Source organism: Lissotriton helveticus, chromosome 8, assembly GCF_964261635.1.
Source record: "Lissotriton helveticus chromosome 8, aLisHel1.1, whole genome shotgun sequence".
In the NCBI taxonomy this organism is placed as follows: domain Eukaryota; kingdom Metazoa; phylum Chordata; class Amphibia; order Caudata; family Salamandridae; genus Lissotriton; species Lissotriton helveticus.
In genome coordinates, this window is record NC_136069.1 from 1,358,279,534 (window position 1) to 1,358,305,848 (window position 26,315).

Consider the following 26,315-nt stretch of genomic DNA (forward strand, 5'->3'; position numbering starts at 1 on the left):
TTGTTATGTTAGCAGTTTTCGAAGCAGTAAACGGGTTCGAACGTTCAGCGCCAGTGCTGAACGTTTGAAGAAACGGGTGCGGCCGCGTCGGCCGTTGGACGTGCGCAGCACAAGGGAGGTAGCTCGCGCGACGTCCAACGGCCGACGGCAGCAGCGATAGGGTTAAAATGCTCAGATTGCTCCACTGGAGCGTCTCTGCACTATGATTGCTTCCCTATAGTACAGGAACAGGAAAAGAATAAAGCAAGAAGCTAACAGAAACCCTAAAAGGATAAGGCATCCGAGGCATAAGACCGATGCTCGGTTAAGAATCAAGTTGGTTTCTACCCTGTCATCAATATTCATAAGCTTAATGCTTCAAAAAGAAAAAAATGTAACCATAGTGATACAAGGAATACATTAGAAACATCTCAGCATTCGAAGGATATGCCAGATGAGTTCCTTGTCCAAACAGAAGCTCGAGAGTGAAGGTCGAGCACCCCTGAAGGACTTACAATAAATCCCTTTTAAAACAGGCCTGACAGTGCAGCTGACTGTAAGGTGTATTGTTACTAATTTTGCAAAATAATTAAAGAATTGGCTTTCTCTCCAATTAGAGGAGGACTGCTCTCTCACCTCATGCTGTTGGAATCTGGTGTAACATCCCACCTTCCAGAAAAGGGCTCCATCGGAATGAAGCGTGTATTTACATTTGAATAGTACACTCAATCATCACAACATTTCTCACATTCAGTACTTTTTTCTTAGTTGCATTCTATGTGGCAAGCATAGTTGCTTTTTCACAGCATTGGCAAAGCCTATAAGTCTTGACCAACATCGAAGTGTGCAGCGTATGTAAAAACATTTGTGAAGGCCTGTGCTTATGTGCACCTGCACATTAGATTCTGACCTATTGACTTTGCTGATGCTCGTTATGAACAGTTGAGGTATTTGTGTCTGCCCACCTGTTTTAGATTCCTAAATTGGGCCCATATCGCAGAAGTTCCCCAGAGGTGCAATGGGCGTTTGCGCCAGCTCTGTGCACACGAGAGGCACTTTGGTAGTAAAGAAGGGACCGCAGACACTTCTGCGGCCCCTTCTGTAATACAGATAGCCTGGCGCACATGTTGCACCTGCGCTAAGTCTAGATGGCGTTCCCTCTTTTGCATGGGGGTGAGGCCCCATGCAAAAGAGGAAATCTTTTTACCTCTGAGCCCGTGCCGGCTGTCAGGAGGTGCACTGTCAGTGTGTCACAAAAAGGTGATGCACTATCGGTGCGGCCCCTGATGGCAGCCATCAGGAGAGGGTCACAGGGATACTATGAACCCTCCTGATATTCCATTGCAGGCGGGTATAGTCACTCACTGCACCCACCTGCAAGGGGATCTCTCTCCCCTATTTAAAGTCCAGGTGGGTGCTGCCTGCCAAGGAAAACATGGAGCAGTTTTGAAGCAGCTGCTCCGTATTTCACTTGAATGCACTGACTCCAGGTTAGCACAAGTTCGCAGCTTCACCCTAATAGGGTGCACTTTCCCTGCTTGCACACAGCACACCTGTTTGAAGGTGCACAGGGAAAGTGTTCCCTATACATAATATGGCCCCTGTATGGTAAGTACTTTGTGAATATGCTCTTTCTCTCATTTCAGAAACTCGATTGGCCTATTTTGACATCCCTTTCCAACTTCTGTGTCTGTTTCATACACATTTTATGGAGCTGCACCCACCCTTTTCAGCCTTACCTCTCAACTCCTTATGTCCTCCATTTAAGACTTTCTAGTACTGGTCCACTCCCCTCTACTACCTTTTCCTAAATATATTTAATGTGTATTTCCTCAGAGGTGTTCTCCTGTCTCCTGTAGCATGGCTAGACCAGGTTCTCTCACACTTTACCACAGGCTGGATAAGGGACAATTGTCCACAATAAACCAATCACATGCTCTGTGAACTTCAGCTATAACAGTGAGTTTTTCATTTTGTGGTACATAGAGACAATGTTTGAGTAGCTTTGGACCATTTCCTCTCAAAGAGCAGGACATGGGCCAATGTAACATGACTAGTCAGATTTAATTATTTATTAAAGGCGACTCCTCATGTTACCTCCTTGTTACAGGCACATTTGTTTAATATAACATGACTTTATAGGTAAAGTTAACCCTCAGGTTTTTTTTCAAGGTATATTTACAGGATTTCAAACATCTGGCATTTCTTTTCAGACTTGACAACAGTAAGCAGCATAAATAAGCCCAGAGCAACAATTTAATGTTGCTTTTCTGGATCTGACAGCTGTCAGTAGTGCTTATTTTGTGTCAGTGGTTATAGAAGGTAAACACCAGACCTATTTTTGGGAACTGACATTTTTTTTTCAGCATCAAACATTTCCAAAAGAGTGGGAAAAGAGAAACAGATATTCAAAAGAACCTGCAAGCTGAATAAAAGACACAGTTGTGTAGGGTTGTGGAAGAGAGACACACGAGGTAACATTAATAGAAATTATACTTGGAATTTGGTGGCCCCCGGATATAGAACTACTAGGGGGCTCCAAATAAAAACGTATTATCACTGCACTTTAGAAATCAAGCAAAGGCTGTCAGTTGCTGCCTTCTCAAGTACTGTGTTGGTGCATTTGAGGATGCTGCAGACAGAGGTCCTGACCTAGCGGCATCCTAGTGATGCATGCTGGTATAAGAGAATAATTAAGTGGAATGGGTGGAGAATGCAAAAATGCTCTCCTGCATTTACTCATTACAGAATACATTTCTCATGGACTTGATGATTCTTTTAGACAGACCAAGAACACTAAATAAATACAAAGCTATTTTATAACAAATTTACAAAGACGAATCTGTGTACTTAATATTCATGCTGTGTGAGAATTAATGCCTATTAGCTTGAACGGCCCTAATGATTCACTAAATATGGTTTAATGACGTTGGTGTGCATGGACAGAGGACCTTTGCCCTGACATTGATTTTGCATTCTCAGTATCCTGGGGGAGTACAGTAGCAGGGTCAAGCTACTACAGAGATTTTGTTGAGAAAACATTGTGTGCTTCAAGATGTCAGACAACAAATCCTATTTCACTCGCAAGCTCATGACGTGTTTCTGAGAAAACCTATCCCATTGACAGGTACGGACACTGTAGGAATTTATTGTGAAATCACTCCACTTAGGGATTTTGAAAAGGAAATGTTTTAGGGATGCATTAATTAGGCACCGATTTGAAGTTGGTCGGAGGAGTGGGTGCTATTTATCGTGCCTGATAAAATATATTTCTGTAGGGGTTAGGAACTAATCGTGTGCAATTAACAGCACCTATTCTGAATTTTTGGGTAATAAGATGCAGATTTTGGTTGGAAATTAAACTGGGCGGTCATTCCGGCTGGCTTCTGACAGGCTCAAGGAGTCCGATTGCCAGCCAAAGACTGGCCTGTAATCCCAAGGGGTGGCCTTACCGCCTTTAGGATTGCGATACTGGGTCTCAAGCAGGCTTTCCATGTTGGGCTTTCAGACATGGAAAGCCTGTCAAAGAGCGAGTATGGGGCCCCCTAGCCTCTGCGGCCTCTGGTTTGGAGCAGAGGGGGCAGGCACCTGGAGGTGCCTGCCATGGGGTGCAGGGATATGGCCATAACAAATGCTTCCATAGGCAAATATCAGAATGCGACCAAATAGTGTTTGGGCACATCCTAATCAGGTGGTCGGGACCACCGACCGGAGGTCGATCGGTCCCATTTCTGAGACTGTCAACATCGTAATAGGTCCAGTAGCGGTCGGTGGTGTGAGTAGCTGCCAGGCGGTGATGTGGGGAGGGGGAGGGGCAGGGTTGTGGGTAGTAATCTATGGGTTACAGAGGATTACAGGTAAGTAAACATATAAATAAATGAAACGAATGTTGTTGCGTGCACTGCATCGCATTTGGGGATGCAGTGCATGCAATGTATTCCTCCGTAATCCATAGATTACTACCCACCACCCTACCCCTTCCCCTCCCCACGTCACCGCCCAGCAGCTACTCCCACCACCGACCGCTACTGAATAGGTCCCTTCCTATCTAAGCCAGAGGTCTCGAACTTTTCTACTTATGTTTGATGAAAATCATCCTGAGCTACTAATATTAGTGTTGTGATGGTGAGGACATGAGACAGGATTACATTAGTGGGCAGCATATGCAAGATTACTAGCAGGGATCACTTCAGTGCATCAGGTAGGGTTGCCAGCAGTAATGTATAAAAGGCTTTATCAATTAGCAATTTGAATGTTTACACATGGGTATAGTGTAACAGTCCTGGGTGCAATGCCACTGGAAGCGAAATATATTAGGAGTTATACATCTCCTCACTGCCACATGATTTATCACTCAAATATAAAATAAGTTTAGGAAATCTAATCATTTTCTCCAAACATCAGGATATGTGTTCTGAAAATACAGAAATTTTTGTCTCAAACACATGCTTTTCAATTTTGGTATACATATATTTACTCAACAAGCCTGGTCTATACCTCGGGTAGAAGGAATACTAGACCGAAAAATTATGGATATATTGTGATCTATTATCCTGTTTACTTTTGACCCATTGGGTACATTGGTTTACATTTTTAATAAAGATAGTTAAAAAGAGAAAACCATTTATACTTAGCTTTTAGCTATAGTTACAAGTTTTTTGATATTGTTGTATCATGGAAAATTCAGTTGTCAGAAATCAAAATGTTTGTAGGCCAGGTTCTGAAAGTTCTCAATGGCTCTAATACATGTTAAAGGGGCTTACTATTCAATCAGGATAACTCACCTGCTGGTCCAAAATCCTACAGTTTCCAACACACAGCACTCCTGCCCTGGGTTAAGCTGAAGGCTCGAAGGAAAGAAACTTTTTGACAGTTATGCCTGTTCCTATACTGTCCATTCAGGTACAACTAAAAGGAAAGGATGCTGAAGCTGCTACTATTAAGGCTGTTTTCATGAAACCTTATGTCATCCAAAAAGCAAGTGATACAACTATTTGACTTCATTTTCAATGTATTTAGAGATCAAAACAAATGTCGACAACTATTGAGAGGCGGTCGTACAATATAAAATGTAGCGACATTTTGTGTTCCACTGAGGTAAAAACTGCATTGTAAATTGAATGAAAAATAATAGCATATCCTGCTGTGTGTGGTAAATAGGTACATTTCATGCATTTGAAGTTCTTAATGTGTCTTTCATAACATGATGTGATGCACTACAAAATGTTCTGTATTAGAAGCATGTATAAGATCCCCAGATGAGTGAATGTTTTTTATAACCTCCACTTTGATGACTCTGATTTTAGAACGTCATTGAGTCTAGTAGGGTTTTGTGCATCAGGACTAAAGATGCTGTCCCATCAATTAACTATGTTCCCTAAGTTTGATGTTAGTATTTAACAAAATGCCAGGGATACTGGAAGTGACTTCACACGTCATTTGACCTTTACTTTCACTCACATACACATTTGTTTACACATACATTCACTCATACACACACTCTCTCACATAAACATACTTCTTGCTCGCAAGCACTCGAACAACATACATTTAAAAGCATTTTTATGTACCACAGCCACCAGATAGGGTCATATTCCAGCTAATTGTACTTCATTTTTTATTACAATAATATTGAATAATATTAGTCACTATTAGTGTAATGAAGAAATGATAGAAAACAAGGAAAGTGGAACCAAAACCGACATCCAAGGACAAGGGGAAAATGTATATCCTACCTGAAAGATACAATCAAAGTTTAAAAAGATATATGAACTGAATATATATAGATTATAGAGGAAACATAAAACATATGCAATTGCTTAGATACTTTACACTATATCTTAACTGATGACATTTTCATAACATTTGATAAAGTTAAGATTAGGGAGGTAAAATTCTCCATGCCAGGGAGGAAGTGAGAAATGAATGAACTGGGAGGAAGAAAGAAAGTATTTACACTACATTAAGCCGCTGGGGAGGAAGAGATGGCATGCACGAAAATAATGTCAAGAATTATTTCAGACAACTATGATAATTGCAGGTAATATAATTCAGAATGGGACAAAACTGTATTAAATAAAGATGTTTTGGGAGAGGGAGGGAAAATACATGGTTAGCATGCCAACGAGAGCAGTTGAACAAACGTGAACAAGAACACAATCGTAATTCACCTAATATGTAGTATACTCCTAATATTTATTTTGCTATTACAGAGCTCCTTTGCACTGTACATTTTTTTATTTAATTGTACTATGTTCCTCCGCACTTTCTAAATCATAATTAGTGCACAATCTGTGTTTAAAGCAGTAGCTATTATTGTTTTTTCGTTAAAATGTGTTTTACATATCTCTGCAGTTTCATCCATCGCCAGGGTTTCTTCAGGGAGCATTCTCAGCACCACCATGAAGTCCCAGTGGCCTGGAGAGCAGAATCATTTGACTTCTTGTAAAGTTCTACAGTTTCTCGGCAGATGGAACGTGTCCGTGTATCTCCTGGTGGTTTCACCAGGTGAGGAAACGCATGTGGTAAAACTAGCTCTGATCTTCCTGGTAAGTGTTGGTGCAGCACACTCAGATCTGTTTCCCCTAGGTATACTGCTTGACTTTTAATAAAAGCCTAGGTGGCCTTATGCAGTGATATTTGCGCAGGGGCACCGTTTTGGCAGTGCAGCCAGTGTTTCTAAATCTGAATGCACAGAGAAAGGGAAACCTGCCTATAGTAGCACCACACGTGCTCATACATTTCAGTCATAAACTCATTAATTCACCCCATTGCCACCAAACTACACAAAAGAAGACCTTACACAGCCAGCACCTGAAAAATGAAACATCAAAATGTTTGTGGAGCTGCACAGTATGCTACAGAATAACTCACAACAAGTGAATATTAAATAACCCTACAGTCATCGATCACGGAAAAATACTTTATCAAAGACAGTCTATAAACACGTTAGAAAACGTCACACAGTCCTGTAAAAGTAACAGCACAAACCAGAACTACTGCAAGCTATAATTTTCCAGGGAAAAGATCTTTGTGTTAGAATGTATCACCTTTATTCTTGATTTTATGTTTCCAAGGTGTCATTGAAGATCAGTTTACCACTCTGACAATTTGAATCATTAAGGGGACAAAATGAGTGACTAATAGCACCCAAATAAGGGTTTTCCACTCTGAACGTCCAGCGCTTAGTGTCTTAGCCCTTGGTTATTATCACAAAGTTGAACAACAAACCTCGGGATCAAAAAGAAAAATGGAGGCCCTGTACAGCACAGATTGCACCCCCAGGGGCGGTTGGTTTGTACCAAGGGTAGTGAGGGAGGCACAAAAAAATAATAAATAAATTCACTTACCCTTATAGCATGACGTCCTACGATCTTGGGTTCCGTCCAGAGCGCTCCCGACACAGGGAACTGCACTACCCAATCCCGGCGCTGCACTCACAGCGTGAAAGAAGCACCAGGATTGGATAGAGCGGCTCTCCCAGCGCTCCTAAGAGCACAGACAGTCTGTGCTTTCTCTAATCCAGCTGTTTAAGATAGCTGGATTAGAGAACTTTAAAATATGCATGTCTGACTGGGTAGCCCAAGATGGCCGGCCAAAGAGACATGCGCATTATAAAGCTTACAGCTCGCTGCCGCTACCACTCGGCAGTGTTGGCCCCACCCCATCCTGATACTTGGTTCGGGATGGGTTGCTAAAAAATAAAATGGTAATAATACACTTTATCACCATTTTATTTTTCAGCTCTGGGGCTTGTGGAGCGACGCTCCTCTGCTCAAATGGAGGAGCCGCCCCTGTGCGCCACTCAGTTCCTTGCTATAGAATGCCATAGCTAAATCTGAATATAACCAATCTAGTGGCAAAAGTACTACATTCATATTCATACTCCATTCTGCTTAGATCAATGTATGTCACAGCACTACTCTCCACCTCTACCCCATGACATGCAAATTAGGATGTGAACAATGTAATTCTAGTTCATAAAAAACATCTGATGCAGTGTTGATTCATCTTGGCTTCAAATGTCTGGTGTGAAAAACATTTGGCAAGACAGCTCACAACATACTGTTACAGATCACAAACATTGAAAACATGTTGAAAACACAGTGCTAATTTATTTCTGTAATGCTGAGTCACCACGGCCATTCACACTTCGTAGTCACACAACAATCACTCAATTTCAAGGCTGGACTTGTACGCCTAAATTTGCCAATCACCTACTACTCCCTTTCTACAAAGTGCACTTGCTTCTGATTGGAAAAAAAGAAACATACAGTACCTCCGGTGAAGACGGTTGCAGATGTGCTTGTGCAGGTTGTTATGGTTACAGAGGTTGTGACAGTTTCAGTGGTAAAAGAGGGGATGATAGTGGTTGAAAACAAAGTGTTTGGAACATCTGGTGAATGGAAAAAATAAAAAGACACAAACATATGAAGACAAAATCAAACCATGCAAACAAAATGAAATCCAACAACGGCTTTGGTAAATGCAAAACGCATAACACGGCAAATGAAAACATGTGCAAAGGTGTACATCCATGCGATCCCTGACATGTGGTCCCTCTCTGCTGCTAGATCCTAGCAGCATGGGAGCTGAAGTAAGTTCAGACCTTCTGACTAGCATGATAATGAAATTAGTAGGCTTCATTCATTTGCCATAAAGCTAGAGACAATATGGTAATTGCTACAATTTTTTTCCAGGTCACTTAAGATGTCCAATTACAGAGGGAAACACAATGAGGGATACAGCATGCAGTGCAAATGAAGCACAATGAGCGGATAAAGCAAAAATGACATTGTAAAAAGAGAACATATCACCTGCAAAATCATGTTCAGTCACTATCAAAAATAGGAGGAAAAGGCAAACAACTACTAATTAATATGCTTTCTAATTCATAAGTGCTTCTGTAGCTCAACAACATACTAAGATCTGACCTGTCAGTCCAATTGACAACCACATTTCTTTCTTTACTTAATAATGTTTTGCGGCAAATTCTAGGCTCAAAATTTGAAATGGGGCCTTAGAGTTAATTGGTTTTCATACTCACAATAGCTTTTTTGAAGTATAAATTGAGAACATATATTTGAGAGTGAACATTACAAAATCGTGGTGGCTTCTACCCATGTTAAAATGCAGGTGGGTTTTCAGAATGGCCCAAACTGTCCAAATATTCTCCTTTAAATTAAGGGTAACCAAATATTTGTCACAAGTATACATTGTGCATGTATTGAAATCAAGACTGGGTGGCTCAACAAGAAGCAATTAGTGAGAAATGCCTTGACATTTTTAACAATTGAGAGAGGCAAGACTCGCTGAAACGTCTGTACAATAGCATTGACAAAGGAATGCAGTTCTTGAATGATGGATTACTTTATGAGGCAAAGTAAAAACATCAGAAAAAAGCATAGACCACTAACAGCAGCGATTATTAAAATAAATTAGAGATGTGCTCTATATCTAACAATATACCAAAAACGAGGGAGTAGTGTTGCAAGTAGTTAAAGGGACGAGAAAGGGGCCATGGATTAATGTGGTCATGATTGCAGGATTAAGATATGTGCAGCACATAATGAAAATTAATTTTATTTTGCAATTGTATATAGTATTTTAGGGTAGTCCGGTCACATTCCAACATCAGAGCGCTGTTGAGAATAGCGAGTTAAACCTGTGAAAAGGGAAAAAAGAAAGTAAAGCTCAAACATTTCATACTTACATATTTCGATATTAATGAATACTACAATTCCACTGATTCAAAGAATGCAGTTGACACCGTGTGTAAAATTCACGTGTTCCTTATACTTTCTCGTCTGTTGGTATTTTTCGGTGCATTTTCTTCAACCCAGCAAGGAAAACTGTTCTTTTCGGATGATAATTTCTTTCAGTTTCAAGCAATGTTATTTCTATGGATTTTATCTCAAGCTTTAATTAATTGCAGCTTGTTTTGAAATGAACAGTAATGTTCATTCTCCTTGTTGAGCTTGCTCTACCTTTAGCTTTAAGACACTAACTCCACATCCCAGTATTCTTTCTGACTTTGTAAGGTCCCATTAAGGATTACTTAAACTATGTATGCTCCATGAAATGCATAGTCATCAAAATAAAGATTGGCTATAGCAGAAATACGAGTGTGTACTTCCTTTTGTGTTGCCTGTTCAGTTACATTGTATTATGCTACTCCAATCAAGACAGTTCAGGAAATACAAACGACAGGCTTTCAAACAATGGACTTTTTTCAAAATATTCCATTGCCTTTGTATTAGAGACATACTTTGAGATTTGAAAATCTATTTTTTTAAATTTCATTAGAAGATTTTGACCAAGCGAGAAGACCATCACCTAAGAAAATCATGATGCAATCTCAGATTTTCTGTTACAGGTTATCTGAAGTGGTGGACTTTATACGCCATGTGATCTTACCAAAGAAAAAAACCCTTACCTGGTTGTAAATTCTGAAATGTTAACACTTCTCTTTCATGGTAGATGTTACTTATTTCATGCCTATTGTGTAATTTATTTTGTAATATGTTATACCTTTTACATACATTGCTTTGGGGCAACGCAACCAGCTTTGCATCTGAACAATTTATGTGTTGTTTAGGCTTGTAATGAAGAACACTTATTGCCAATAAAAAAAGAGGAGCATGGTCAGTAATGGGTTTATTATTTTGGGAAAGAGTTACCCTTGCCATTGGGAATGAGGCAGATTAAAGTACACTTTTTGCAATGTTACTTGTCCATTTACATTTAAATCAGATTTTGAAAATTAAGTAGGAAATAACTTTGAAGCATTTCTCTAGCATTTCCCCAAGTCGTGATGGAAAATACACAATTTAATCACATGTTGGACTATTCAGGAAAAAGTCTAGCAAAGCCTATGCAGTGAAATAGCTTTTGGATTTTATCTCACTCAGAAAGCAAACTAACCCCAATATATAGTGTGCCATATTGCTATATATTTGCACCCTGGCCTGTTAGAGTTTACTTATGATTACAGACAAATAGGCTTCTACAACATGGCAAAGGTTATCTTCTCGGCCATGTGCCACTGCTGGGCATTCATACTGCAGCCCAGACAGAATGCTTTTGGTTCAAATATAGTTTAGCTATACATATGGGTGATAAAAACACACACTACAGTCCTCACATGACATTTAACCTTCCATGCGACAGGCGCATTTGCTTTGTCAGCTACAATAGTTCTACAGCACAGATAAATAGATAAATTGGATGAAACCAAGTCTAACAATACCATTTTAGGTCCAAAGCACATGCACTGTGGCCCTGACTATTGGTGTCACTATGCATGGAGTCATAATACTAGCAAAAGTAGGGTCCAGGAAAACATTAAATCTGGGGTGACCATGCAGAAAAGACACATTAAGTACATGTACAAGCTTTTTATATTAAAAATAATAAAAAATAGAACTATGTACAAGTTTTGAAGCAACACTGAATTTAAATTCCAGCATGTATTATAAAACAAAAAAGTAATGATAATCTTGGGAACTAAGGGGCATATTATCAAGAAATGGCGTTAACATTATGGCCGCTTTAGCGACAGAAAATTGGCGCTAAAGCAGCGATAATGGGCTTGATATTACGCCCTTGTGAATTCCCATAGAAGCCCATGTTCTGGTGTGAACATAGGCTTCTATGGGAATTCTCTATGGCGTATTATCAAACCCGTTATCGCCGCTTTAGCAGCAGCTTTCTGCCGCTAAAGCAGCGATAATGTTAACGCCGTGCTTGATAATATACCCCTAAGTTACCCACTCTAACCATGTTGAATAGGAAGGGGATAACGTAGGATGTTCTCCACTTTCTGTCTCTGATCTATTAAAGTGTATTTTTAAAGATAATCCTTGATTTATGGACTTAATGGAATAATCCCTTTTGACTACACTTCAGTGGATTTTTACTAACTTGTCCTGTCCATGCACTTATATATAGTCTCCATAACATGACAAGGGCCATATAATGCAAGATACACTGTCTCCTTTTTCCTCCCAGTGCACCTTAAAACAGGTGGCGGGTGCAAACTGGGACAGTGCACCCTACTACTGGTAACCTGTTGCCCCCAGGGTAGCAGTGAACTCAAACTGTCCAGCGGGAAGTGCACTAGTGAAATACAGAGCAGCTGTTCGAAGCATCTGCTCTGTTTTTCTATGTCCAGGTAGCATCAATTTGCACTTTAAAGAGGGAAGAGAAATCCCCCACTAGGCAGGTGCAGTGTGTGACTGTACCCACCTGCAGCGAGGATGCATAGGGATTCTTCTTCCCCCTTTCAGTGGTTGCACTGCACCTCCATTTTGTGGCGTAGAGTAAATGTGCCTCCGGATGGTCTCTTTGCCTCTGCTCCCAGCCTCTTTGCCTTTAATGCACATGAAGTACCAGTGCTATCTTGAGAGGGAATACTCTCTCTAATAATAACACAGGCACTTCATTTGCATCGAAATGATAAGTATTTCAGAAGAGGCCGCACAAGCATTTGTGGTTCCTTCTGTAATATCATAGTACCCACAGGGTACCATGCATAATATGGCCACAGGTGGATTTGCTAGCATTTTAGAGACACAATACTGAAGTTTTCATTTATGAAAGGTCACCAACATAGGCATGGCAGTACAAAGCAAAGCCACCGGAGTCTACTATGGATGGATTTCCACCATGAAAGTAATTGTGAATAGGTCAATTGTACCTGTAGAAAGTAAGGACATTTTTGGAGATGTTGCCATTACCACTTGTGAGAAGCTGGCCTGGAATATGATGCCCACTAATGTAAGTGGGCACCTTGCACCAGTCTAGACAATCCTTATGGTGATGGTTAAGAGGTCTCAGACATCCTTAGAAAGCTATCCAAGTGGTAGCTGTGGAGAGCAACCTTCAGGCTTAGTTTTGAAAGAGTGTAAAGCAGCTTGTTTTACCAGAAATATAGTATAGATTAAATGAAAAGGAGTCACACAAAGTATGTATAAAAATATGTATTTATTATATAACACTATCTAGTACATTACAGTATCTCCTACATGGTGATAGACACAAAGCACACACTATATAAGCAAATAAATCACAGTAAGTAGCACTAATACACAATGGGCCCTGGGGGACACACAAACAGGATACTAAGAAAGTGGTATAAGAACCACGACTCGAGTCAGGAGCCGAGAGGATGTAGAATTGCTGGGGATCCACAGAACCATCCAAGGTAAATAGATAGAGACCCCACGGAGACAGTGTGCAGTGTGGGAACACAACAGCATGCTCCTGGACAAGTCTATGTGCAAGTCGCGGTTGGAATTTTAAAGATATGAGACCCTTCCCAGTGGACCCTGAAGATACCCAATGGAAGACAGAAGGTTGGAGAGCCATCCCACCTGTAGATAATGTGGTAACCAAGTTACCTATCCTAGGGAAGCCGGGTGCATAGTATGACGTGCCGTTAGGAACTGCTGTTGAACCGAATGGAGGACTTCAGGAAAGTGCCACTACTGGAAGAGGAGAAAGTGTCCGAAGGAATCCAAATGTGGATTCTTGATGAGGAGGACCTGAAAGCTGAGGGGACAGAGTCTATGTCACTCAGGGGTGACCAGGAGACTTGGAAGATTAATGCTCTCCGACATCGGGTGCTTCAGGAAGGATGACAGAGAACTTGTCTCTGCAGCTGTGAGGACCAAGCGTTGCTGAGGACAACCAGCACCCAGATGCAAGCTGTCCCACAAAGGATGTTGAGTGCTGAGGGGTCAGTGTCTGGCGGGAGCACCAACAAGCCTTGGCAAATGCAACCCACCCAGGAAATCAAGAAGGTGCACAGTTGGGGCCAGCAAGGTCCAGGGGACCCACCACAAGCAGGGGAGTAAGGGCAGGCCCAGAGCACACAGAGGAGCCCAAGGAAAACAAAGATGATCCCCAATTGGACTCATAGGCCGGACACACAGCAATCATGAGAGGACCTTGAGCACCTCACCAAAAGGAGCAGGCCGCGGTGCTCACAAGGCGGTGTGGCTGAAGATCTTGTTGCATATGCACTTGCAAAAGTGCACAGTGCACAGGGGTTCGGTTAATGCAGCCCCAATAAGGGATTCTGACCTCTGAACTGGTGAGCGGGCAGCTTGGGCCTCGAGAGATATAGATAATCACCACCTGTTTTGTTGAACCCTTCAGAGTCCGCAGTGGCATGGGATCAGCAGACCGGTCATCAGTGTTGAAGTGCCGGCGAACGCAGGAAAGTGACTCCTTCACTTCACAGCTGACTGAAAGAGACACGAAGTCAGGCGCAAACAAATTCCAGCAAAGTCCAGAGTGACCAGATGGTAGAAGTGCAGGGGTTTCAGTTCTGAATCTTGTCCACGGCAAATCTAGGGACCTACACCCAGGTATGCCCTTAAGGAGAGGGTTGGGAAGATCAAGGGGACCCTCCCAGGGGAGGGTCTCGACAGGGGGAAGTTACTTCCATGTCCTTTGTCCAGTTTCACGCCAGTGCAGGACCAACGGCTCCCAGGACTGGTTTGAATTGGACTATGCACAGGGATACCAAATGTGCCCCTCATGCAGGCTTCCAGGCTCTGGCAAGTGCACCCACCCTGCCATAATACACTAAAACCTGTAGGAGCTTGGCTCATTGGCTCAGCAGCAGGAGGGCAGAAATATTTCTCTGTTTGGCAGCAACCATTTTGTGCTACCCGAGACAAGAAGGCTGGTACCGAGAACACCGAGAGCCTAACAGAGGGCTCTTCTAGTGCATAGAATCAAGCATTTATGGTGTGGGTGTATGATTATAACATGTTTGATACCAAACATGATAGGATTTGTTGCAGCCAGTTTCAAGATGGTCATCATGTGGTCACGCGATGCCCCTCTATATAGTATATGGTTGCTTCACTGACAACCCAGAAGAATGTACTCCTTAGGCTGCAGGGGTGTCCTGTTCATGCAGGGGCACCCTCTCACTTAGAACCAAGCACCCTGCCCTCAGGATTGTAAAGGCCTGCTAGTGCAGTGACTTATAGGTTTTTAAGTGCTGTGACCCTTAGATATAGTAAACCTATATATTTAGTAAGTGGTGAATGCACCAACTTAAACAGGCTGTAATGGCAGACCTGTAGTTCCATTTTGAATGGTTTCTCATGGGTGACATAATACATGCTGCAGCCCATGGGAGACCCCTGGGGTACCTATGCCCTGGGTGCCTTGGTACCATATACTAGGGACGTACAAGGGTACCCCAGTATCCAATCTGGGATGTACCTAGGTACTGAACACAACAGTTTAGGGAGAAAGCAGATAGACTGCGGTCCTGACTAGAAGGAACCCAGTCAGAGTATTCAAAAACCAGCTTAGCACCAGGAACAAATGGGGGTACACATGCAGAAGGATTCTACCTTCCTACACCACTCTTCTAATTCAGTCCTCAACTTTTATAATAGAACTAATATAGAGTTGTGTCTATATAGGTAATCTTATGTCTGTTCTTCACACACAAGTAGTAAGCATTAGTAATTTTCACCCAGCATGCTATAAAATAGGAAACATATCGATGTGGGTAATAGTACAATAGGTTACTAAATAAGATACTTTGAAAATAGTGACTAGTACCACATGGAATTTATAGCACAATGTAATCATAGTATTAATGTAGCAGACCGTAAATAAAACCTATTATTAGCATTTGTATTACTATTAATAAAACAGGCTATCCTGTAAAGGAGGTAGAAGCTTATCACTATAACCTGTTAAACTGCAATTTTCATTAGTTAATCAGCATTACAATATAGATGACTCCAAACAGCAGAGGAAGCCATAATATCTCTGACTTGTACACTTTAGTTACATGAAATTCTGCTAATTTGTATTGCTTTTGCACAGGTGAGTGTGAGTGATAAGTTTAGTTCTGAGAGCTAAATGCGGGTGATGCCTTAACACTGGGAACCATCTTGCACTCTGATGCATGCGAGTCAGACATGTCACCTACCTAACATTTCCAAATAAATGAATGGTCCGCACCAAACTGGCATAATGCTAAAAACAAAGCAACAATACCAAAAGCAGGACAGTAGGAGAAAGCAAGTATAATCAAGACAGCTGGACCCATTCTTGACAACTTCTGAGACAGAAAGACTGCTGTTGCACGGGAAACATCCTTTACAACGGAACCGCTACAACGCGGTAACGTTACGACGCAGTTTTAACAACAAAAGTCGTTACAACGACTTTCGCTGGAGGGCGCTCTAGGATAGGGGATAGTTTAATTTACTATCCAACACCTTCCCTACTATCCACGGGGGCTGGTGTTGGAATAGTAAATTAAACTATTCACTATCAGCGCCCCCCCAACGCAAGTCGTTGTAAAGACTTGCGTTGTTAAAACTGCGTCGTAAAGGGACGCGTTGTAACGGTACGCATTGTACCGTCATACATCCCTGTTGCACCAATGCAAGCTAAGCCTGACTCAGGTTACCAAAAGAAAAGTAACAAATGCTAAAGAGGTATAAAGCAAGAATGGCTTTAAGCATTCCTATTTTGGAGATTGATATGAGTGTGAACGACTATGTCAAAAAATTACTTTTTACTTGCTTAAGTAATACAGGTAAATGTCAGTTCGTTCCACAAACAATAAATTGTAGTAAAGACTGAAATATTCCATACTGGAGCTAACAGCAGCGTCCAGACCTCCTTTAGTGTCAACATGTACCCACCCCGTACACACACATACATCACCATCAGTGCGCAGCGACATTTTGTACAGCTGTCGCGGTAGAAGCATTTTATGAGGCCGGCTACATGTATCAGATTGTAATTCAGAGGACACGGGGTCTTAAATTATTCAGCAACAAATTAACGATTCCTTTATGGAGCCGCCGTGTAATAAGTCACTGCAGTTACCGTGTGCCAATAAAAAATAAGTCTCATACTTCACACCCAGCCTGCCACTTTTAATGTATTATGTGGTCTGCATTAATATGCAATCAAAGTCAGGTAGTATACAGCAGTATGCTTGGGGGTGATGTCCAAACCAGACAAGCGCCTCCATTTTAAATCTAGAGTAGCAAAAAATTAAACCCCATAAAACACTAAGGACATAAGCTTTTATTAATATTTCTCCTAATTGATTTAGGTTTATGAAGTGCCTGATAGTTTTGCCAATTAACCTAAATCCAGCGGAATAAAATATCCTTCCATAAAACCTTCACCGCATCTCACTCCACTTGAAAGAGCTGGAAACATTCATCATCACTCTCTAGTCCGTGAGCTACAACACGGTTGGAAATCACTGACAGCCTTAGAGGAATCTTGAAATAGATCTGTGTAAAGTCATGACTCTGAAACTTTATGTTTCCCTAGAAAGCTGAACTTGTAGAAAGACTCAAATAGCTTTGTGTGATTTTATTATAACTGCATGGAATTTGAGAGGAGAAAAAAGACAAAGGAGTAGAATATAATATTTCCAGGTTTTGTAGATCAAAATTGGAATGGTGTATTCAATTACACATAATAAAGTGGTGTTTAAGATAGTATTTTAGAATTCTCCCGAAATTCTCCATTTTAAGAATAATGAAGTCGCCAACGTTAACAAAGTACTTTATTTTATTTTCACAAATCACTTGCGTTTTCAGGCTATACTCATTCACTTACATATTTAAAAGTAACATAAAATCAAGAGAGAATAGGGGGTCCGATGTACAAAGCATCAGAGACTTATACATTTCTCCAATAGTTATATGAGAATGCTAAAATGTGTTTTTGACATCTATCACATGTAAAAAGAAATGTAAGAATAAAAAAATTGTACATGAAAGAAGTGTTTTTTCACAGTGACTTGCAATTGTAATAATGTGCAAAGAGTGATTTGCAAATAGCAGTTCAGAAACAATTGCAAATGGTTAATAGTTATAAAAAAAGGTGGTGCAGATGCAAAAAAAAAAAGAAAAACTCAGACCAGGTGGCAACATGGTCAAAAATGTGGAAAGCACATTGAAGATGCATTCAAGCCTTCACAATGGAAGCCCTCTAAGCTATGATGTGACATGATGATTTTTGGAGTACACGTAGGAGGAGGATGACGGAGAGGATTTTACATTAAAGGGTAACATTATTTTAGCAGCATGTAGAGGTAGCATATGGGAGGTACGGGCTGAGCAGAAAGGACATGCAATATCGCACAAATGAAATAGAGTTGTTACTCGGCCCACAAATCTAGATCAGTTAGGTGCTGCAAACCGATGTCCAGATTGTGTGTTTACTATACATACAGCGTCTCTCACTCTATTTCTATCGCACACACATGCACTCTACACGTCATTTATACCTGCAGAGTTGCAGCAAATGAAGGATACATTTTATGACATTTTCCATTTTGATTTGCTTTACCACTGGTACACATATACAATTCTGTCCCAAATCAGTAAGTGAATTCATATTTGAATGTCAAAAGGATATTCACCAATTCAGTATTGACCCTACGATCAGCCCAGCTTTCCTACGCTGTGGTCCCCCGCACCAGAAAGACCAGATCGGGAGGCCGCTCCTTCTCCTTCCTCGCGGCCAAAGCATGGAACGCCCTTCCGCTCCACCTCAGACAGACAACATCGCTCCCCATCTTCGCAAGAAACCTCAAAACCTGGCTCTTCGACAGACCCCCTCCTTGATGGAATGGAACCTGCACCCCCCCAACTCCCCCCCCCCATCCCTAGCGCCTTGAGACCCTTACGGGTGAGTAGTCGTGCTTTAACAAACTCCTGATTGATTGATTGATTGAGTATATAGGTTGTCTATAATGCTGGTGATATTGTAACTGATACAGTTGCCTATGATCAAGGGAGCATATGTGTTTAGTGTATATTTCAAACCAGGTCTCTTCATACCCACTTTTCCAATGATGACCTTTAAAATGGATGATTAGAAGGAAAGAGTGTTCTACATCTATCTATGAACTCCACAATTGACACATTTTGCCAACACTAACCTTAGTTAACTATGTTTATGTCATTGTTACATACCACCCTGACATGCTTTTTTAATCCCATCACTAGAATCAATCAATCAATCAATCAATCAATCAATCCATCAATCAATCGTTTTTACTGTTTCAGTTAGTTAAATCCATAACAATATCACTGTTATTACAAACTCAATCTATAAAATATGAATACGTTAGAAGTGAAAGTGTGACTATGCATTGTAATCTTTCCTAATAGATAACATTTGAACGGAAACCCTGAAAAAAAAACCTACTTATGACAGTATGTCTCATCAAAGACGTAAAGTAGCCTGAACGTGTCATTTTAATTCAGATGGAGCTGCACTGTCTTGCTGTCAAAATCTACATCATCTTCTAGATAAGCTGCATAACATAAGAGGCCACCAGAACTGACACCCCTCCATTCTTCGCAAAGAAATTAACTACAACAGAAGCCTGGTTATTACCTGACTGGACACAACATTTGCAATAACAGACTTTCCCTTCTATGCTAGCAGGACCTCAAACCACATCCCAACTTACATCAGAACAGCCCCATTCCGTCAATGAAGAAATGAGCTGCAGACCCACTTTCTCAGAGTACACTACATTTCTGTTCAATAGGATTCGCCACCCATTAATATCCTGTTTCATTTTTAAATGTCCAGAATCATAAGTCAGGACTCCCACCCTTGTTCTACAGGTAGACTGAGGCTCCATAATTAACTCTACGTACATAAACACATATTATCACTACTTTTTTGGGAAACCCACATGCTATGAGTTCAGAACTCAAATTTGTCTCAATGTAAGTATCACTGTTTACATGTCTTATAATTTGTGGAAAAAAGTTCTTAATGATCCCATTATGATTTCCATAAGAGATTAATATTACACTAGCGGTAGAGGCTCCTAAAGAAGTTTGCTCACGAAAATGTACACTCTTTGAATGTCCAACTTTTATGACACTTTACATGTACATTTTCCCTCTTTCTTTCTTATTCATTTTGAATGTATCTTCCTAGTCGATCTATTGAATTACTTAGGTATAAATAACTGTCCAGAACAGCATTAGAAAAGAGTTTTGTCAGAATTCGTATGAATTAAGACACTTACTTTACCCTTGATAAACTGATATGCTTTGTGGACCATGAAGAGAGGTCTTATATTTCAATCGTGCAGATGTAAAATGGATCTCACTTTTTAAGTTGGACCCCTACAGGGCATTTTTTTATATTTATATAAACATGTAAATAATCTGGAATGTTAATTAACATGCCTACCCCCTACAATTATTTCATAGTTTAAAAGTAACACTCTCAAATCAGACCAAGTTTATGGTAGGGCATGTGCTTTAATTTCATTTAATCATATTTTATAAAGTTTAGTTTTGGTCTTCTGCAATAGACCAAATGGATGCTTTTGTCACAGTGTGATACTACTCCTTACTGCTGTACCAGTTTCCATGGCCAGCAAGTGTTACTGGAACTTGCCAGGGTATTAATTACCTAAGATGTAAACACACGGGCCAATAAACTGACCCTCCACCATGGGAGTCACCTTCCGCCTGTTCTTTCTAATCAGTTGCAGCGTTGCTGTGATGTCGAGGTATTAAAATGGACCAATGCAAAGTACAAATCCCAGCACAGTAAGCATTGCTCATAAAATGTCGGAAAGAGTGAAGGTGAACTTTCTGATGTGGGGCAAGTTGGCAGCTAATATCATGGTAAAATATTCTGTCAAATGCTTCTCTTTAAAAAACAGTTTTATTAGGGCTAGCAAGGCAGAACGTCAGACAGTAACCGTTACTGGCATCATTAAGCTTGACAAAGAATTTAAAACCAAATGTTTGGGACAGGTTTTTTGGAAGGCTGCGTTACATTCAAGGGACAAACACAATACCTATGATATCTCATCACACACGCAGTTAGCAGCATGCATACCTACATTTTCTCCACATTCATTGCCATCTCAAGGCAAGCTTTCCCTCCATAGTGCTCACATATTATCAAAATTATTTGGACCACGAGGGGCAATTGGGGATTTCAACAAGTGCTCGGGCATACGTACAGGCATGAGATTGTGCTCTTAAATCAAACATAGCAAGCTAACCTAATCCACACAGACCTGGCTGCGTTTGCCCCCTTGGTCGCAAGTTTCAATTTCAAAGAGTGCCCTTTTCCTTCATTCGATGAATAAACGTAAAACCATTGCATCGACTGAACCTTCCACCCTGGCCAAGAGGTAAGTATGGGACATCACCATGCTTCCTGGAAATACAAGGGCTGTGGTGGGCAAGCCCTGTCAATGCTTCAGCATCTGCCACCGGCCGACATTGCATCTATGCTGCAAAACCGGCCCCGGTAACAAAAACAGCCCCCAGGGGTCCAAAACCGGCACGCCATCTTGGCTGCCCACTGGGGAAACACCCCCGATTCCCGCTACGGTCAGTCATGCACTGTCTCCTATTCTTCAAATCTAAGGCATTTGGTTCCATCACTTATTCAGGGATATATCTTCAGGTTGGATGTAAGGTGGTGTCACATCCCCCTAATAAATGTATTTTGTGATAAATAGTTGAGTACAGTTGCTTTCAGTCGGGAATGGTGCAGTGTCTGTTGGATTTCACTAGGAGTGTTTCTTACACACAGACAACAAAAACGCACACACATTCTCTCCCTCCCTCTGCTTAGAAAGACTTCCAAAATATTGGCTATTTCACAAGAGAATGTGCTTTCTCTCGCTTAGTACCCCTACCAATCCACATTCCTCTGCCTTTCTTTGCCCCTTAACCCCTTCCACGCTCATGACGAGCTGAGCTCGTCATGAGTTGCGCCGCTCGCATGCTCATGACGAGCTCAGCTCGTCATGTAACGCGGCTTTTTTTTAAAAAGCCGCACAGCGCGAAAAAAGCCGCGGCACGCATGCGGTTAAACACCTCTCATGCACCCTATTTTTCGTATAACGTAATTTAACATTATGTGCCAGTGTGATTTTTGGGAAATCTGAAGCACACACCCCCAATCATACTGACCAAGCTGTCTATGTACCTGCACGTATTCTGATTTAAAGCTTATATTTATTAAGGTGCATTCTATGCATATAAACTTGCCAGTACAGTTTCAGTTTGGATTGCGAGCAAGCCTCTATTGTATGGGTGAAATCCTCCTTCCAATATTTGTCCTCAAGTGACCACAAATCAGTTACCCACTTTCTTCTTTTGCCTAAAGTGTATGTCTATATTACACATACAATCATTGCTTTTTTCTGAGCCAATGAAAGAAGGGCAGATAGCAAGAGCAAATATCAGCTACTGTGTTACATTTAACATATATGAGAAGTAGAAAATTAACATTTAATTAAACAACAACTTGCATTTAATAGGATATTTCACACTGAATGACTATAAATTGTCCATTGCTACAGAGGAATCTCTGATCCATGCTTGCAAATGGTACTGTTACCATTCTGCAACATTTGAAGACATGTTTATTTAATGAAACAAATGCTGTCATATTCAGATTGACAAGTGAATTTGAGGATCTGAATGTTCTCATAACTTAACACTCACAACTGCATCCAGAAATAGCTGGGCATATGTAGGTCAGCCTGGCGCATCAGCAGCAGGCGGGCGCAGTTCAAGGATGAGCCAACTGATTTATGCTGCTTTAATCACGCTGCCAACAGCATGGGCAGTGGGCGGGTGCTGCAGGCAAAGTTGTTTACGGAAGGCGGGGGCAGGAGTTGAAATTATGAGCAGTGACATCCAGAAAATGCTGCACTACAGCTGAGACAGCACCAACCATTATATTCTTGCAGTGCTTTTAAAATAGGAGCCTATTCGCTCACATCTGACCTTACATTTAAGTAAAAACACATTAATGAGCTGCTTAACTCTTAAAGGTGTATTATGATGATAACTTGTTCCTTACTAAAAAGTTAAATAAACTTTGAACTAAAATTCACGATAGCGAACATATGTTCTTTTTTATGTAACACACCGCAATAATAACAATAAAAATGAATTTGCCTAGTGTTTAATGCTCGAAGATTGTGCATGGCTAGATTAGAAGCATACTTTATTTGAGTCTGTTTTTATTTGGTATTGCCATTTATTCATGAATCACAACATTTCGAATTTTCTAGAATAAGCACATTTCAAGAAAATATACACCATACATATGCACATTCTCCCCACATACAAACGGAGTAAGGCACAGCTAATAAACATGTACACATCCATGAAAGTCTCCCAAGCATCCCCTCAGCTCTATTTTTGGTCGGGCTTACAATATCTATCAGAACTCTTGCATGTACACACAGTTGATGTCCTTGAAATATTTTCTTTTTTCTCTCTTCCTCCACATTCCCTGATAACCTCTCCTCTCACAACAAAGGAGCCATAGTAGTAACACAATAGTACTTCTAACATGCTATAAAATGCTATTCACACACCTGCAAGTGTAAATCTCTAACTCCTTCTCGCCTATCTATTTCTGAGAAGATCCTCATACATGTAACCCTAATACTTAATAGAAAATGTGGGAGGGACCAAAGGGAGTGACTGGAAAAAGGGGTATACTTGCTACTTAATGAGGCAGGTTTAGGGAGGGCTAGTGAGGGGTTTAGGGAGGGTCATGCATCCATCCACAAAAGAGTAAGCCCATTGCCATTCACAATTTTCTAAAGTTACTGCAGCCAAAAAGGGAACCAAAACAGTAGTAAAATACTCCAGCTCAGAGCTGAAAAGAGTCCAGCACCACACATGGTCAACCACTGGTACTGCAAAACCTTCCCTGAGAAACTAATGGGGGTAGGGACTTCAAATAAAACATTAGAAAATCATGTTAAATTAATAGTTGCAAAACAGTCATTCGTCATGTTTGTTTGTTTCAACCAGTAAAGGCATTTTCATGAGTGCATGGTTCCTTGAGAAGACCTTTAATAACATTAAGTTGTGGCTAGAATATATGTCCAACAAGGGGTGGTGAGGGACAGAGTCTCTGAATTAAGCAGAATACTCTCACCCAGTCAAGAGATCAGGGCTGGATCCAACACCGTTTTTTAGCTCATTGCACCATCCCAGTTTCAGAACCTGGCTGTATGCAAATTAGTCTGTTCCTGTCCCAGTGCATGATGGGAACAGGGCAAACCAAACTACAAAAGCCAATTCTTACACTGGGAAGGAAACAAGCTTCCGGGGACCGGTTTCTGGCATTACAGCCGTCTTCGGCCCGGCTTGCTTGAATCCTGATGGTGCAATGAGCAAGGGACTCATGTCTGAGTATACCCTTCCACGCTTAGGGTGGACAAAATTATTTACAACAAGGGGTGGTGAGGGACAGAGTCTCTGAATTAAGCAGAATACTCTCACCCAGTCAAGAGATCAGGGCTAGATCCAACACCGTTTTTTAGCTCATTGCACCATCCCAGTTTCAGAACCTGGCTGTATGCAAATTAATCTGTTCCTGTCCCAGTGCATGATGGGAACAGGGCAAACCAAACTAGAAAAGCCAATTCTTACACTGGGAAGGAAACAAGCTTCCGGGGACCGGTTTCTGGCATTACAGCCGTCTTCGGCCCGGCTTGCTTGAATCCTGATGGTGCAATGAGCAAGGGACTCATGTCTGAGTATACCCTTCCACGCTTAGGGTGGACAAAATTATTTACAACAAGGGGTGGTGAGGGACAGAGTCTCTGAATTAAGCAGAATACTCTCACCCAGTCAAGAGATCAGGGCTAGATCCAACACCGTTTTTTAGCTCATTGCACCATCCCAGTTTCAGAACCTGGCTGTATGCAAATTAGTCTGTTCCTGTCCCAGTGCATGATGGGAACAGGGCAAACCAAACTACAAAAGCCAATTCTTACACTGGGAAGGAAACAAGCTTCCGGGGACCGGTTTCTGGCATTACAGCCGTCTTCGGCCCGGCTTGCTTGAATCCTGATGGTGCAATGAGCAAGGGACTCATGTCTGAGTATACCCTTCCACGCTTAGGGTGGACAAAATTATTTACAACAAGGGGTGGTGCAATTGTGGAAAAGTAAATTTTGCCATGTTCTGTGTCCCTACGCGTCCTCCATCATATGTTATGTGTGCATGATTAATATGCATATGTATTCCCCATGTTCGATTAATGACGCCATTACAGTTGTATCCGCCTCTAGTATGTCAGTTTCCAGTTCTCGTGAATACTACGAATATCAGGCCTATGTAAAGCTACGTTGCCACGTCTCTCAGTGTGCACGTTATTCCATTGTAAAGTCCCCGTTTCTAGGCCTCAAAAGGGCCTGGACACCAGATTCAGCTCCTGACTCCTGAAGCCTCGCTGAGGAGCGATACAGCCCCCACCTGTATCCTCGACCCTTCACTTACTTCCTGCCTCGCAGTGCCCGGCTCAGCCTGGCTCTGCCTCTGAGTCTGCCAAGAGTATGTTATGATTCCAGTTATCAGTTCAGTCCTCCTTCTCTGCATTCCTAAGCTACTGAATCGCATCAACAGTTTCCGTCATTGTCTAGCCTTTACGTCTCCACGTTAGAGAAATACTGCATTTAATGGTCATTTAATATTCTTCATCACGCACTACATGTAGAATAATGCATGCACCATTCTTAGAGTCTGTTAGCCTTTACCCCGATAACTTTTGGATTCTATCAACATGTTCTCTAAACATCAGATACTAGATACTGCTTAGGTACATGCCGCCCTGACTCTCCAGACTTCAGTCTCTGCTCCTAGCACAGAGTTCGTAGCCCCCAGTTTCTTCTAGTAACACGTCATTGCCAGTTTGCGCGCACCATTAGGTCAGAGGTCCCGGCTCCTTAGGTAGCCCCCTCCATGTTTCCGCCCCATTTATGACATATTCTGTTACGTTTGCATCACATGTCTATGTATACGCCTCTGTTACACCTACTTTCACCCTTATCTTTCGCGACTGCTATTGACCACACCCACTGCTCCGCCTATCATATGTATTGTAATGCAACTGTTTTAGTATATATATTCGTGTATTGTTATTAAATGTTACGCCGATTCCGATCTTGCCCCCGGCAGCGCTGCCATCCTATTTCTGTGCAGGTTGTCCTGTTCCTGTCCTTATGCTGTATTAAACCTGCAAAACTCCTACTACCTCGAATCTTGACTCTTATTTATTGAGCTATCTGTTATTCATTTATCCATTCAAAAATAGAGGTATTATTTATTTATTTACCACATAATGGCGCCCGAACAGGGACTTGCCCTTTCCCCACGCGTCGGTGAAGCCACGCCGGCCCCCTGACCCTCTGCAGTCGTGACGGAACTCTTCTGCGCACCGGCAGATATTTCTGCTTTAAGTATCCCTCAGGCCCACGGAGGAGACGGAGGAGGCGGTCCAGCATCCAG

The 26,315-nt window shown here is 41.5% G+C and overlaps 1 protein-coding gene across 2 annotated transcripts in view; it reads right to left on the reverse strand.

Annotated features, from left to right (window-relative positions):
- The window catches only part of CADM2 (cell adhesion molecule 2), a 1,787,353-nt gene that overhangs the window by 129,224 nt on the left and 1,631,814 nt on the right, over positions 1-26,315 (reverse strand). Inside the window, exon 8 of one of the 2 annotated variants that reach the window (XM_078658340.1) lies at positions 8,258-8,374. The exons of the other annotated variant lie outside the window; for it this stretch is intronic. Coding sequence (XP_078514466.1) covers positions 8,258-8,374 — 117 coding nt within the window. The remainder of the gene's footprint in view (positions 1-8,257; positions 8,375-26,315) is intronic. 2 annotated transcript variants of the gene reach the window in all.